This window comes from Gossypium hirsutum, chromosome A03 (genome assembly GCF_007990345.1).
Source record: "Gossypium hirsutum isolate 1008001.06 chromosome A03, Gossypium_hirsutum_v2.1, whole genome shotgun sequence".
In the NCBI taxonomy this organism is placed as follows: Eukaryota; Viridiplantae; Streptophyta; class Magnoliopsida; order Malvales; family Malvaceae; genus Gossypium; species Gossypium hirsutum.
Window position 1 is genome coordinate 113,450,843 of NC_053426.1, and position 15,863 is coordinate 113,466,705.

Sequence of the window (15,863 nt, forward strand, 5' to 3'; positions counted from 1 at the left end):
TCCAACCTCCAGCTGCACGTTTTAAAGGGGTCTTAAAACAAAACGAGTACAACATGAAAGATACTAAAGAGAGAATATAAGCTGCAGTGAAGGGCGAAATTAAGTTTTTTTTTATAAGAACTAAAATATATTAAATAGAAATTTTAATATTTTTGAATGTTAAAACTATAATTTTATCATATATTACTTCAAAGTTTTTATAATTTTTGATCCTGAACATAAGTTTGAAACCTCAGAGACTTTGGGAGGGACAGGCAAGGGATTCACCCCTAAAAAGAAAATTTTCTGTTTTAGGCTTTCAAAATTTATAAAATCTTAAAGTTAATATATAGTAAAATTTCAATTTAATCCATTTAAAAACCGTAAAAATAGAAACTAATATAAAGGTGAAATTACATTTTAACTCTCATAAAAATATATAATTTAATCTCAACTCCGCCTAAAAAAATATTTCTAGCTTAGCCCTAAAAACAACCTAGTGCTTCAGGAGAGTACCATCAATGGATTCATTTGCTATCACCTTTTATAAGAAAGAAATCCCCGTTCTTGCAACTTAATTGTTGGGTTGAATCCTGACATTAAGGCTTTCTACCTAACTGTGTCATGAAGATATTTTTTGTCGGTAAAATTCTCTGGTTATGGTTGAAAATGCAAGTGAAAATATATATATAGATGGGTTAAGGAGGAAAACAGCTAATAGCACAATGGCGGAGGGAAGTAACCTATCCGTCCTATTCAAGAACCGGATGAGATGACAACGAAAACATCATCGAGAGACCATTTTCTTTGTTCTGATTTTTTTGGAGGGTTGATAATTGCACGTTCGGAGTTTGCAAGGCGGTAGCCAATGACGATTTCTTGTCTTTGCCGACCCCTGATCATTATTTCATAAAAGCATAACTCTTCCTGGTCGAATAAGTAGAATTCTGCTGGTTTGATACACATTTCGTTCCCCTGTGAAAGAACGAGGCAAGAAATTTAGTAAAGGTTTCGTAGCTCTCATTTCGAAAGCAACAACAATAGTTGAGGGGTGTGAGAATTACCTCCTCTGCAAAAAGCTCCTCAAGAACACGATTTATTTGCTTGTCTTCAGCCACCATTGCCAGTGCCATGCTTACAAGCTCATTTGAAAGCACATAGTCACTGATTCTCGAGACTGAAACCAGGTTCCTTGTCCTAGAGTCCAAAATTTCACTAATGATGATTGATTTATCTGAAGCTTGCTGCATTTCACGGATCCAAGAGCTGTGAGTGAATCCAGCAAGCCGTAAAGAAGTTGACTTTGTATCTCTGTAAGGGAGACGTTTCGACTGCAAACCACAAGGAAACAAAAGTACCAGCCATGGTCAGGACTACTTATTAAAGATAAATAACAAAATCCTTAATTACTACTTTCATAATCTTTAGTTTTTGCTATTTTGATAGTCTGTTCATGTTAGCATTTGAGATCAGTGAAGCTGTTTTCATGGAACCTGTATCATCTCTCAGCAAGAAGCTAAAAGATGCCAGTTTATAGAGTAAATTATCGCATAAATCTAGGTCATCACGGATTTTGGTAACCTAGTTTGTTTGCATAATCTGAAAAACAGTATAACACTTGCCTGTATGTCTCGAATAAGGAGAAGGGTGGCTAGAGATCTAGAGTCTGAATGCACTACAGAGTCCTCCAGTGATTCATCTGCAAGAATTAAAATCTGTCCTTTAGAGTTAGTAATCAGTTGACTTACGATTGGAGTGAGCGACTAAAACAATGGACTTAAGAAACAACAATACTAAATACTGGAGCGAGGTAACATATATTAGAGGTACGTTGGAGTTACGCCAACAAGGATAGAGGATATAATAACTTACAGAATCAAAAGTCTCCAAAGGCAGGCTTTCTAAGTGCCTTCTAATGACGGCATTTCCCTCACGGTGGACGAGTTTTATGTTCTCTAATCCAGAAATATCAAGTCCACCATCAATCAGTTTCCTCTCTCTTTCTTTTTCTGTAACCTCGTTGAACATCCACAGTTCTGAACCCGGGGCGAGAAATGCCTCCAGAACCTAAAAAGTTAAACATGGTTCACATATCAAGCAAGATGAGACTGAATAGGAAGTGGAAACTCCAATCTCTTAATTTTGTTTAATCACATTTTAAGCTCCATTCCTTCTGATGCATAGCAAAAAGGGTATTGAAAAGTAACAGTATATGGTTAAGAACAATAAGCAAATGCATTACCATAATCATATCATGAATATCACGCCGCCAGCCACAGAACAGTATCCTCTCGGGATATTTCGGAAGTTCAGGTACTTTTGGGAAGCTAACTCTACGTACCTGCATGCAGCATGTCAAACACAGGATTACCATTGGTAAATGCTGCACAGATATGCTTTTTATTAACTAACATTTTGGCATTCAAGAACCCTGCCTAAAGAAAAATTACCTCTGGAAGAGGACCAGGAGAATAAGTGTCATCATCCTCGGCTATAACAAGGACTTCATCCCCTTCTTTTAGTACATAACTATCATCTGGATTTAGGATTATCTTCCCATTATCTGCAGCAACCTTGACTCCACAAGGAATTGCATCAGGAAATGAAATGAGCACATCTTCAAACTGCATACCATCCAATTCAGGCCACCTTTTGATGTAAAACTCATCATTTTCAAACCCCAATATATCCTCCCATATCTGAAAATAGAAAAATAAAAAATCAAACTAAAGGGAAAATAATATCTTTAATTTGATTAAAAAAAAACAAACTGAAGGGAAAAAATGAGGAACATAAATCATAATATTCATGTTATTCAAATGATAATGGGAAATAGAAGACGACCAATAATATAGTTGGACACTTGATCGGAAAAATTTTAGTGATACAAAGAGGAAAATAACATGAAAGATTAGAAGTGGAGAGCCTATACAAAATTGTGAATATGCAACTAGCATTTTCATGAAATGTATGAGGACTAAGAAACCACTTTTCCTCTAATGAAGTAGTTGGCACTTTGAGAAACAATGTAGAAAATGAGAATAGCCTGGTGGTGAATGTTAAGGTGGGATTAGAGGCAAATATGGCATAGCAAAGGACTGACTTAAACAGGTGAGCAAAAGAGATGGGTTCATCCATAAGGAACAAGACTAGCAGTCATGCAACTTGAGTCTAAAGAGTAGAAGAGGACGGGGAAAAGACCAAATATAAAGCAAATTGAGGTGCTGAGAAAAGAAATTAGGCACATCAATTGGAGAATAGTTTGATCATTTAGTCCAACCAAGATCTTTGTAGCCAAACGAAAATGAGCACCTTGTTCACAAATAACTAAATTTGAATAATTTCATTGATATACTTCAAGAAATTTAAAAGTGCAACTTAAGTAAGAGAGTAACCTGTGCAAGGCCAGGTTGCAGGGCACACTGTATCATCAAGCGACCAATCACATCATGTGCAACAACAGTTTCTATGAGATCTCCTCCAACAAGCTTTACAAGGGGCTCATTGTCAAGGTCACTCATTTCAACCACAACATGACCTCTCAAACCCTCCTTTACTCCAGTTAGACTGAGCACAACCCTCAAGGCACGTGCATCACTCTGGTAAAAGAACACATAATCATTGACGTTGTCCAAGAAAAAGAAAGTTGAGAAACATGATTGAAATGGAAGTTTGAGCAACCTGATCTGCATTTTCATCAGTTGCCAAGACAATAATGGCACGTGCTTTCGATACAGAGACCTGTAATTGGAAGAATGTAAATACAGATGCAGTTGAGTAATGAGCAAAAAAAAAGGGAGAAAATGAAATGATCAGAACATATAAATAAAGGCAACAACCCACTGAATGTTTGTCAGGTTGAATCTGGCAACCCATCTAATATTAAACTGATTTAAAATCACAGCAAGAATAAAAGAAGTAAACTATAAAGATGTCAAATTACCTTCTTTAAATCAGCAAGAATCAGAGGACTTCCACTCCTGCATATGACAGATGTTCCCATAAAATCAAATTCCAGCTTAGCTATTTCCATCTCCATTTCCTCCTTGTCTCTTTCTGCAAGTACTACAACCACTCCACCCCCAACACTTTTGTTCGCTATTGCTAGTTGCTTCAAAAGTGATCCCTAAAAAAAAAAAAAAGGATTATTTCTTAAACCCAAGGCTTTCTATCTCTTACAAGACCAAAATTAGAGATTCAGTATCACTTAAAGACTGCCTTGGAAAGGATATACAAAATGAAGAGAGTTACCAATTTGTCACTCCATCCAAGAATTAGCATATGGTTCTTTTCAATGACTTCACTCTTTCCTTTTCGGAGTGAATCAACCTTTTCTGAGATAGCATCTGAGACGAGCCCTAGCATCATTGCGAATATCAGCATGCCTCCTGAACTTATAGAGACAGACACAATCCTAGGACCAATTCCAATACTATCAGCATGATTGCCAGAATCAGCCACAAATGTCCATGAAAGCCAAAGAGCTTCAGTAAGGCTTCTATCAGTGACAGCATACAAGGCCAAGCCACCAAATCCTATAAGAAATATCGTTGCAAAAAGGAGTGCAAGCAGCTTTGCATAAGGATATACAGAGAAACAAACATCCACCATATACGCAATTCTCTTCTTCAAGGGAACCTCCTCCTTGTTAGGATTTGTTCTTTTGGATATAATCTTTATTTGTGGAAGATAATCAAGACATTTGTACAGCACAAAAGGCATCATGAGGGTGAACATCACGGTATATAAAGCAACAGTTTTACTGTCTGCATTACCAAAAATTTTATATGAACTATCATCTTCAGGCTGCAAAACTTCATTGTTGTAGTTACTAACATCGGTTTCACTACACCATCGACGAAGGTTAATATTCTCTACCTGCAAGCAAATGCCACTAATTACAAACTTACCAATACCAATGTTCAAGTTCCAACAGCTAATGTTACAGAAAATATAGCAGTAAAATTTCTAGGAAACTAAAAATCCATCGCCAGTTCCACGTTCTTTTCCCCCCTCAGTCCAGTTCCTTGCCATTTAAGCAACCAAATAGGAAAAATAACTCTCTCAAAATTTTGGTTTCAAGACAAACTGTTATCCATCTAGTAATTAGTACTGAAAATGGCTATTTCATTTTTCAATCAGCAATTAAAATATACAAAAAGGATGATATTATCTTAATAAGAAACCAAGATGTCTGAATCTATATATATATTTGAATCAGCAATGTTATGTAAATACTCTTACCTCTAGTCTTTCAACTTTATTCCGCAGATGAATTACATAAGTTAAAGGATATATACAACTGAAAATGATCTGCAAAAATAAGAAGAAACCAAAAAAATGTATTAGAAATCAGAACCACGACATGACTAAAATTACTCTATTTTGCTTTATTATTTTAATTAAAGCTTCATTTATAAAAATTTTACTCTGAAAAAAACAATTAACTCACCACTGAAAAGATGAAATAACGCTTCAATTTCATCCGTAGAATCCTCCTCGCACTCCACGAACTCACCGAACTCCTCTCAGTCATCGTCGTAGAAACTTGACTCGCCACGATTTTGACTTCCTCCTTGTTGACAGGAGTGTTACTTTGCTGCTTCTCATCCACCACCTTACTTTCAACCCTATCCACTAATCGTTCCCCACCTCCTCGAATCGGCTGCCTCGACGCCGCTTTAACCGTCACCACCCGATTCCTCGCCGCATGAGGCCCAAGAAATGAAGGATACATCCAATCCCTATCTGATAAACTATTCACAACATCAATGTTATTAAGATTACTGGCAGTAACATCTCCTACGCTACTCGGCTTATCAGCATCGGTATCAAACGAGGCACGTCGATTTGACGACGGTGGAAGACTGGTGACGCGACGAACGGCGGGGAAAAGAGGACCCGGAAAGTGTGGTGTGTGCCGCGGATCATCCGGTTCTATAGCTTTGAACTTCTTCAGTACCGGTGGCCTCTCTGCTTTTTGTGAGCTAGGGTTTCGTGGTGATTGAGTTGAAGCTGATTCTCCAGACCCACCATTGCTTCTCATTTTTTTTTTCAAAAAATTGGATCAAATTAGCTCTTAATAAAAGGACACTAAATCAATTGAAATTGCCGAAACCATTGGAAGAGATCTTAAAAGCAAGAAAAGAAAAAGGAAGAAGAGATTTAGCTAAAAAGAAGAAAAGATTCGAGATTCAGTGGGGAGCTTGTGCTTCTGCTTGTATTTTCTTCGATCTGTTATTCTTTTTTGAATTTTTTTCTTAATTATAATTATTAAAGAATGATACTGTATGATTGGAAGGGTCGTTGAAAAGTAGGGAAGAGAGGGTCGAAGATGTGCTGACGTGGACGGTTGATACGTGTGTAGATGCGTTTTCAAGACAAGCTTCAGTTAATTTAGTTTAGATTTTTTTCAGACATGTTTGAAGGAACATGTTTGGAAGTTTAAACTGAAAAATTAATTTTTGAGACGCGGTAGATTCTTTGTCAAAAAGTAGAAAGTGTTAAATGTTCATTCCAAGAAACAAATCGGTCTGGCCGTAAATTCTGGAATCTACTTGCTGGATTTGCCATGAAATCACTGTCATTTTTTTTTCAAGTTCGTTTTACTTTGACTCTTTTTTTCAACGTGATAGTATTAATTACAAAAATTTTATAACATAATAAAAAAAAATTGAAAATTTCAAATCCAAAGTGCGGGATACGGTGTCAATTTATTTTTTCGAATTTTCTTCCGACAAGGACATGCTATCAAACATGAGGATCTAACGGTTTTGAATGTCTGTGACAATCAAAGTACCAATGGAAGCCGAAACCATTTATAGGTACGAAGGTATAAACTTTTACAGTATAAACTTCAATTTTTACAGTATAATCAAAAGTACAATACAATATATTTTAATAATTACTATACCAAATTTTCTATACCTATATTCACGACTCTCCACACTTTTCATGTATCTATAGTCCTCTTTAACATATGGATGAACCATTTTACATCAACACCCTCATGTGATATTATTTGATGCATCACAACTCACTTACATATTTCGTTTTTCACATGGAATAATTCATAAAAAAAAGTTAATCATGTAAATGACTATATAAATTATTTACTTTCCATGCTTACTTAAAAATGTGTTGGCGTATACCATCGAGCCATGTTTTGATTGTCCACTTTTACATTTTTTAACACATCTTAATCACAAGATTTATTATCTTAATATACTACATTCTACTATTAAAAATAATAGAAACTATTGTTATATTTAAAAAAAAAGTTTTAATCAAAACATAAACCATATATCGTATCATTAATCCATTTCTTAGGCAATAAACAACTCATGCCACACCTTTAAATGTATTGATTAGTAAAATCACACATCTTAATCACAAGATTTATTATCTTAATATACTACATTCTACTATTAAAAATAATAGAAACTATTGTTATATTTAAAAAAAAGTTTTAATCAAAACATAAACCATATATCGTATCATTAATCCATTTCTTAGGCAATAAACAACTCATGCCACACCTTTAAATGTATTGATTAGTAAAATCAACAATAATTTTATGCATCCTATAATGATAAAACTAGTATACATTTGTCAATTAAGATCATCAACTACAACCAATATTAAACAATCGAACATACTTTTAGTCAATTATTTTTCTAACGACATCGATAGTCTAAATTCACGATTAAAGACCTCTTTGAATAGATTCTCTTTTGACACCTTATTTTTTTCTTCCCCCATCTATAGTCATCTAAATCCAATACATCCTCAATATTTGTTTGCCCTTTCAGGGTACAATGCACAATGATGAAAACAACTACGATCTTCCCTAATATTTGAATTGAAGTCTGCTTGCTTTAACGAACAGTCTCTCCAACTCTAATGTGGAGATTCGTTACATGATAATTTCTGACTCATAGGTGTTGACGTTACCTTCCTCTTCCCAACCACATTACACCCTTCCACTTTCTTCCACGCTTCATCACCTTCAAGTCCAAACCATCATTATATTTTCATTATTATCTCTAGGGTTATCCATAAACGCAGTTTGATGAGAACAACATCTTCAATATTCCGTCTTCCCACAAACCCCCTTCAACATTTCCACCAGAATATTGGGTGAATACTCCGTTTCCCCTCATCTATAATATTCTCTCCACCCGCTGTCTTACTTTTCCTAACACCGTTATTCTTATCATCGGTTCTATCTAAACCGCTTTCCAATAGATGATCCGCCTTCTCCTCGACCACCTCTAACTTTGCACTTAGTTTTGAAATGTTAGTCTGAATATTTTGTATAATACCCATAAGTTTTTCCTGTCACGAGAAGATAAAAAAGTTATCAGATACATACATGGATTTCCATATATTTATAACTGTACATAATTATAAGAAACTCGATTAATATTTATACCTCCATCATTATGTAACTTGACAAATTTCTCTCTCTTTCCTGTATATTATCTCCCCACCCTTTCCCTCTACATGGTTGCTCAACATTCATTGTAATACAAGAGTAAAACTATAACCTCCCTAAATCTGACAAAGGGGAAAACAGTAATAATATTAACAACTGTAAATGAACCATATACAAAGCTTTACAGCACTAATAATTTAAAAACAACTGATATTTAATAAATATATAACAATACCGATACGCACTATTATCATTTACCTTGCTCCTTCAGCTGATAACACAGAAGAAGGCAAGTTTGAATCTACTCTTCTATTGTCCTTCGTATGTAAAACTTGTTTGCACCAAACCCAATATCTGCTATGCATTGAATTTTCTCCATTGTAGTATCTGACCATCCTTTCAATCCAAGTTAACCCCAAATTGCATGAATAAGGATATTTCAAATCTCGTCAAAGCCCAGTCATTGGAACTAAATATTTAAAGTATGGGGCAAATAGGGGTTGTTCTCTCTCCATATTGGTATCTAACTGGTTGAAACGGTAGTAGGTTCGCAATGCTTATCTATGACGTGACAACATCTATGGACCACATCATCGATCACTCATCCAACGTCTCGTATTTAGGTTCGTACCGGAGTTGTCACCCGGAACAAACACCAAAACATATCACTAAAATCGAAGAAGTCAAGATGTTTGATGCTGTTTGGGTGCTGGAAGGCTCCTAAGTCCCTGTTGCATGGATTCAGCTGAGCCCACTTGGTTACATCGTTGAGAAAAAAACATGGGCTTGGATCCAGCTCACTTGATGTGCCAGAACTTAGGCTTGGACTTGGAAAAATGTTTAAACAAGAGTAGTTCATGCTCTATGAGTGACAGTGACGAGTCTTCTAGTGCTTGAACAAACTAGCTCTGATGACTCATCACCCGCTAATAAGAAATGAAGCTGTCAATTCCAATTTAAGATGCCTACAGTAAGCAGTAAGACAGAAGTGAAAACTGCAATGGAGGTAAGTAGAGACTCATTATTGCTAATTTGTAGGTATTGTTTGATTAGCAATTTGAATGCTCAAAAAGCACTTCCAAATTGCCAAGGGAGATAAGGATTACGTACTTACTGCCATTTTTATAAATTTTATGAGGTGGTGATGAAAATAATCAAAATGGAGTAGGCTCAAGCATTTGCCGAAATCTGCAAGTATAAATCTTTCTGTTGTGTTGGCAGAGCTAAAAACAATTAGCAGGAATAGGTGTAATTACTTTTTTAAATCCCATCAGATATCAGTTATGTTTCTCGTGTAGTGTGAAAGCATGTAGCTTTTCATTTCGGGTAACCTAAGACCTGAGAACTATGGACTGAATAGCAGTTGCAAACACAAAGCATTTCCTCGAACGTCAGCAGCCAAAAAAAAAGAAACTTGGAGGGCTAATAGGAAATAGAAGAATGGATGTACAGTACTGCTTTCTTGAAAGAGGGACCAAGTACATATTTTGCTTTGAAAGTCATGTTCACTGAATTTGTTGTATTTATAACTTTTTTTCTTCATGTTGAGGGGTCCTGTAATTTTTCTTGTAAGAAAAAGCTGTTTGCTATAGAAGAAAGTCTGACATCCAAATAATATCTTCTTCTAATCAGATAGTAATTCTTCATATTTATTAATATACTTCATTCAGCAGTTTAAAGGAACAGAAAATGTAAACCAAAGCAATTGTAACTATTTCAGAAATTAAAAAAACTCCAGCAAATGCTAATTCAAATTCACTGCTTTGTCAACTAAAAATCCAACTCAGTTTAAAAAAAAAAGAAAGGCAACATAGAAAAAGAATTTTAAAGCAAAAAGCTGAAAAACAGAGCCCCCCCCCCCCCACCCCCAAACCCCCGGCGCACATCTTAACTAGTTAAAAAAGTTGAAAAGCTATGGTGCAGGGACGGTAGGAAATGTACTTGCTATTGGGTTCTTCACAGCGACGCTCTTCCGATTGCAGCCGTTGAGGGATAGTTTTTTGGTGAGATTGATGATGGATGTTGCATCTCCAGTTTTCTTGGTCCTCCTCAACTCTTCTTCCACTTCTCTCTCTCCTGCTTTTGTTTGCTTCTGCATCAAGTGATTATAACCTCTGTCAAAACTATGAATAAATTATAAGATTATATTTGCTGGATGACCAGACGAAAGGAAGGCATATTTCAGCAAGTTCCAATAAGTAATAACCACAAAGAAATATGAATGTATTTGACTGCAAATTTGTAATGACAAGAGTCTAGTAGAGGGAGAGAGAGAGAGATTGAGAGAACTCACAGTCAAATCATCTTCCATGTATTCTAGAGTAGCAGGCTTGTAATTCTTTTTCGCATCAAGTGTCTTCTCTCGATTTTCATAAAATCCAAAGTCATGTAACAATGATGATATTTCTGAATAGCCTTTAAAAATCTTGAGCATTTCTAAGCCTTGCTTGAGACCAATCTGCAAATTGCAACAAAAACAATATTTAAGCAGATATTCATGACGTTATAAACATAAGTTGAAATTTTCTAATAACACCATTGAATTACATGGTATTTGTTCTAGAAAGCTGCGTATAGCAAGTTCATGAATGGTTTGCTTAATGATTACCAAACGATTTCTTTTCAACTCTACATTTTAAACACATTTCTAATAAAAAGGAGGCTTTTTGATTCATTATTAAAAGGTGAAAGGTCCTCACTTTCTTCCCAATAAATCATTTCATAACACATCAAATCAAGAAACTAAACACACCCACAAATCACAATGGCTTTCAACATACACAACGATAAACATAAAATCTTGTAAAGCAAGAGAAGAAACCAAAATACCTCTTGAGTGTCCCTACTATGAGTTACAGGTTTGTTCTCATTGTTTTCTAGGATAATGTGGAAGAGCTCCTTGTTAGGGATGTCTTTAACATCCACTCAGAAGAAACCATTCCACTTGTTCAGTTGCCAGAAGTCCATATCTTTATTGAAGTCCACCTTGCCAATCATCTCAGCTAAGCCAACAAACTGTCCACTTCCGTTAACCTGACATTACATTGTCAAAAAACATGAGAATTCATATTATACACGTAAATGGCTCAGAGAGGTTGAGAATTCATATTATACATGTAAATGGCATCAGAGAGGTTTAAATATGTACATAAAAGAATTGAAAGTAGCAGCTTATTAATTAACTGCATGTTAAGACAGTAAATCTCAATCTTATAGCTCCATCATAGTGGTCTTAAAACTACTACTATGATTATGTTAACTAATTAAACTACGGTGAGAAACCGTTTCCTAAAGTGAAAACTATATTAGATTAAGGGAAATAAAAAACAAGATATGGAAACTCTAGCAGAAGTTAGGTTTTCAACTTACCGAGAAAAAAAGAAAGACAGGACATTTTGTGCCAGTCTCACTTTCTCTAGTTTCAGCTTCATGGAATGCTGCATCTAGCTTCCTATTGCCATTCGGAGTACTTGACCACACGTCATACTTCATGGATTTGTGGACATCATCCTCGCTGTAGGACTTAATGACAAAGAACTTTGCATTTTCATACTCAGTTTGGAAATCTTGTAGGTTGTATTTATCTTTATATAAGTTAAGTCCCAGGTCTTCCTTCTTAACAGAAGAGTCCAAAGGGGCAGCCCTGTTTAAGGCCCTTGGACCACAAGTTAGTTCAGCAGAGGTTTCAAAGTCAACGTTGGATTTCCTATACCTATCATTTTGATTCCATGCTCTCCCATTCTGTCTGTAGTTCATATGACCATTGTATTGGGAAAGACCTTGCTTTTGGTTGTTAAATGAAGATCTTCCAGCTGGGTAGTATCCCCTATAAGATCCTGCTGATGGATCAGAACCTGAATGAGGCCCCTGTAACATGAACTCAGATAATTAAAATGTTGAAATCCCAAGGAGCAAAATTTTGCAAAATTTTAAAACCATTCACTATAGTCTAATGATGTTAAAATTAGCTTCAAACAAATTGATTACATAATGGAAGCAGAACTTCAACTGGTATAAATCATATACAATCTAGAACATAATGATAGGACTTAGGAGAGGTATCAGAAAGTAATTACAGAAGAAGAGGTAAAAGCGTACTAGTTCTCCCTTCTGCTTTGCAAAGCACAATCAGATGCACTGACAATGGGTAGCATATAAAGGCTATGTCCATTGAGAAATTGTGGCCATGTATTAATTAATCATAATTTTGGGGGTTAAGTCAAGTACGCTAATCCAACATCAAAAAGAACCATTCACATAGATGTTTCCACCATTTAACAATATATGCAACAGAAGTACTATTCATGTTTTATAATAAAAAATAATTTAAACCGTATACCCAGCATAAACTAGGAATAAAATCAAGAAATAGCTTTGCTAATAAAAATACAATAATCTCCATAATGAATAAACCCAAAACACTTAAAGTACCTTGTTTAGTGGTTTGTTAGGCTGAGCGTAAGTAGATTTCGATAGTTTAGTACCAAGGCCATTAGATTTTGTTGAGTTGAAAATATTTGACTTTGCAAAAGCAGAGCCAGAACCATATTTTACATTTCCAAAACCATCAAGGATTCCATTTGAAACATCTCCAGCATATGTTGAATCCCATGAGTAACAAGGCATGGCTTCTGATGCATAGGAAACAGGAGGCTGAAAATATCCTGATGAATAATATGGTTGTTGACCAAGGCATTGCCCATCAACACCCATTAGAGCCCCAGTAGCATATGGGTTATAGCCAGGCAAATAGTAGACCAAGGACCCATTTTCCGATTGCACACCCTGGGGCAACAATCCAATAAAAACCAGAACAGTCAACATATGGAATTTGTAATTCCATATTACCGGTAATGTTAAGATGCCATAAAATGAAATCAATATGAAGGGATGATGCCATAAATGTGCAGCGAAGGAACTAGCAAGAAGAACATACTGTAAGTGAACCATCCGTAAGAAAATAACCCTTATCATCAGATTGAGTGAATGACCCATCATAACCTGAAAAAAAATCCATTTAATGTTATTTTACAAAATTAAATACGCTTGATAGTTTTATCTTAAACAACAGTAAGCTAAACTGCAATAGAAGAAAAGAATGACATATCTGCACAATAAATATAGAGTCAGGAACCAAAGCCTAAAAGTTTTGTTCCCCTCAAAACATTTATCCTTTATTGGGGAATATGAATTAGGTAATTTAGGAACCCTTTTCAACAATTGCTTTTTCATATGATTTAAAACACCTATAATATCAATGTGTTTCATCATGACCTTGGCATTCAAATGTTCTAACAAATGGATGGCAACGATGAAAGATAGAATGACAGCAAATCTCGTTTGCAATAAAATCCATGGTTATCCTGATTCTAACATTGTGTACAAATGCCGTGGTTCAGCATGAAGGATTGTTATACAATCTAACCTGGGTAGTAATAATTTTCAAAGCTAGTAGATTGATTGAAACCAGGTTCTCCAACCAAGTCTTGATGACTCTCAGCTTTTGCACCAGAAGATTCATATGGTGAAGAAGATATTGTGGAAGTCAAATCAGGTGCCATTCCAATTTTTCCAGAATTCTGGAAACATCAAAACATGTCAATGTCACAAAACCAGGCACAATAGTTAATATAGCAAAAACAAGGAGTTCAATTTGGAGAAAAACTTTAGAATAAACAATAAAATTTAGAATAATTAATTCATGACATACAGCATCCTGCTCAACCAATTTGGGAACAGCTTCAGACTTCGGAACCGCATTGATGGGTTCAGCTAAGTTTACATCGTTAAGTAATATCATCAGAGAAACACGTAACATTCAGAAAAACAGATTACACAACTACAATCAACATAACATTCAGAAAAACAAAGATTACACAATCACAATCAATCCAGGTCAAAGTATGACTTCAGCTGCAAATTTGAGAAATTAACTGACATATCACATCAATATGGAAAATTGCAACACATGAAAGTGTCTCTCCTTATAATCAAATTGGTATCATGAAGCTGATTCAGATAATAGTATTAATTGGATTTCGTCAATATACCAATTCCATCCACCATAACTAAGATGCCAAACAAATAGATTAATCCCCACTGACACTTGTTCTTACTGGCCACAAAGATCAAAAAGTTTAGGTTTTTTCACAATCTCTAGGCTATATAAAACCAGAAACAGTCAACCTACAAACATCATGTCATTATAAACCATGAATTAATTGCTTACAAGGAAGGCATAATATATAATCAGAACTGAAGCAAAGGATACGATTCTCCAAAGTCTTTTCACCGGCCATTATCGAGATACCAAATAAAATATTCGAAAACCCAATTGACCTAAAAAAATTCAGAACAGCCAAAAGGCTTAGTGAAAAAGGTTCGAAGTTGCAGTCTTTTAAAAGTGTATAACTTACCTCCAATCCTCAACGCCTATTTTCAATAAAAGAAAGGAAAATACTTAATAACAACAACAATATTTATAACTCATGGTCATAGCCTTAGCGTTTAAGGTATATCTAAATGCTATTTATTATATTAAATAAATGTTCTAAAAAATCATTATGTATCAAATTAAAGAAAAATATTTTTTTCTTGAAAAAAAAAAGCATTTAAATGTTATTAAATTGAACGTTAGCACATCAAATAGGTGTGAAAGGAAGAGATTCAATTCTTTTTCTCATGAATAAAAAGCAAAAGATTCTTTTCTAAAGTAAAAGATATCTTTTTTTATTATAAATTCTAAAAACAATAAATAATATCTAAATTTTAGAACAAAAAAACAAGTCAATTCACGATGCTTTTGGGATAAGGAAAAAAAAACAAAAGCTGAGATATTTTGAGGGAAATCGGGATTTGAATAATCTTTTAACTAGGGAAAAGATAAGAACTTCTTTTTCCCCCAATTTACAGCGCCAAAAAAATTAACTCAAAAAAGAAACACCAAAAATTGCCAAGAACATAACTTTTCATTTAAAGAAAAAAAAACTGCATTGTAATTTCTTTTAAACAGCTTTGCTAAAACAGTAAACAAAAACAAAACAACTTAAAAATTTTAAAGAAAAATGAAAAGAAAACAAAAATCTTCAGAAGAGAACCAGAAATGAAAGCCAAACCTAAGGAGCGTGGATCAAAACCCACCTGAAAAAAAGACCGGATCCGATCTGATGAGACGGGCACCGCTAGGAAACCCGGTTCTGATTGAAGAAAACAAACAAGTTTTTCTTCTCTTCCTTTTTCAAGAGAGTGAAGTAGAAAAAGGAAGTGCGAGAGAGAACAAATGCTGAAACGCTTAGGCCTTTTAAAAGTGGGGGAAAAAAAAAGACGGAATCTTTTTTTTTTCTTCTAGAGTATGATAATTTTGTTTCTGAAAAAAATGGACGGGTTTGATTAATTCCTTGTTTTAGAAATAAGGAATCGTGACCGTTGATCCAGAGTTTAGTCAATA

At 34.9% G+C, this 15,863-nt stretch overlaps 2 protein-coding genes and 1 non-coding gene across 4 annotated transcripts; all 3 read right to left on the reverse strand.

The window, feature by feature from the left end:
• Nucleotides 1–327: 327 nt before the first annotated feature.
• Nucleotides 328–6,343, reverse strand: LOC107938524 (ion channel DMI1). Of its 2 annotated transcripts, XM_016871702.2 has the most exons (12): nucleotides 5,432–6,343; nucleotides 5,224–5,292; nucleotides 4,231–4,857; nucleotides 3,923–4,105; nucleotides 3,661–3,720; nucleotides 3,375–3,578; nucleotides 2,430–2,678; nucleotides 2,222–2,320; nucleotides 1,852–2,046; nucleotides 1,602–1,694; nucleotides 1,044–1,310; nucleotides 328–954 (listed from the first exon to the last, which is right to left on the reverse strand). In XM_016871702.2, the coding sequence occupies exons 1-12, from the start codon at nucleotides 6,023–6,025 to the stop codon at nucleotides 736–738; spliced, it is 2,859 nt and encodes a 952-aa protein (XP_016727191.2). In that variant the 5' UTR covers nucleotides 6,026–6,343; the 3' UTR covers nucleotides 328–735. The 2 variants fall into 2 exon arrangements, 1 of the variants encoding a protein (XP_016727191.2); XR_001694924.2 differs by lacking the exon at nucleotides 328–954 and having other exon boundaries at nucleotides 1,602–1,678; nucleotides 5,432–6,337.
• A 1,219-nt stretch (nucleotides 6,344–7,562) lies between these two features.
• On the reverse strand, nucleotides 7,563–8,652 carry LOC121222570 (uncharacterized). Its single transcript, XM_041103587.1, has 2 exons — nucleotides 8,414–8,652; nucleotides 7,563–8,316 (listed from the first exon to the last, which is right to left on the reverse strand). The coding sequence occupies exons 1-2, from the start codon at nucleotides 8,501–8,503 to the stop codon at nucleotides 8,095–8,097; spliced, it is 312 nt and encodes a 103-aa protein (XP_040959521.1). The 5' UTR covers nucleotides 8,504–8,652; the 3' UTR covers nucleotides 7,563–8,094.
• Nucleotides 8,653–10,108: 1,456 nt separating this feature from the next.
• LOC107938497 (YTH domain-containing protein ECT4) lies at nucleotides 10,109–15,730 on the reverse strand. Its single transcript, XR_005919870.1, has 10 exons — nucleotides 15,557–15,730; nucleotides 14,688–14,755; nucleotides 14,127–14,188; nucleotides 13,842–13,995; nucleotides 13,353–13,417; nucleotides 12,848–13,201; nucleotides 11,786–12,283; nucleotides 11,246–11,449; nucleotides 10,710–10,874; nucleotides 10,109–10,508 (listed from the first exon to the last, which is right to left on the reverse strand). It is a non-coding gene; the product is annotated as a YTH domain-containing protein ECT4 (transcript).
• Between the last annotated feature and the right edge of the window lie 133 nt (nucleotides 15,731–15,863).

Bases quoted from the DNA above. Each gene is read 5' to 3' on its own strand.
- LOC107938524 (XM_016871702.2), bottom strand. From the start codon at position 6,025: ATGAGAAGCAATGGTGGGTCTGGAGAATCAGCTTCAACTCAATCACCA. The intron at 4,858-5,223 runs GTAAGAGTATTT...ATTTGCTTGCAG, and splicing joins ATAAAGTTGAAAGACTAGAG to GTAGAGAATATTAACCTTCG. The intron at 955-1,043 runs GTAATTCTCACA...GTTCTTTCACAG, and splicing joins AGGAGCTTTTTGCAGAGGAG to GGGAACGAAATGTGTATCAA.
- LOC121222570 (XM_041103587.1), bottom strand. From the start codon at position 8,503: ATGAATGTTGAGCAACCATGTAGAGGGAAAGGGTGGGGAGATAATATA. The intron at 8,317-8,413 runs GTATAAATATTA...TTCTCGTGACAG, and splicing joins CAAGTTACATAATGATGGAG to GAAAAACTTATGGGTATTAT.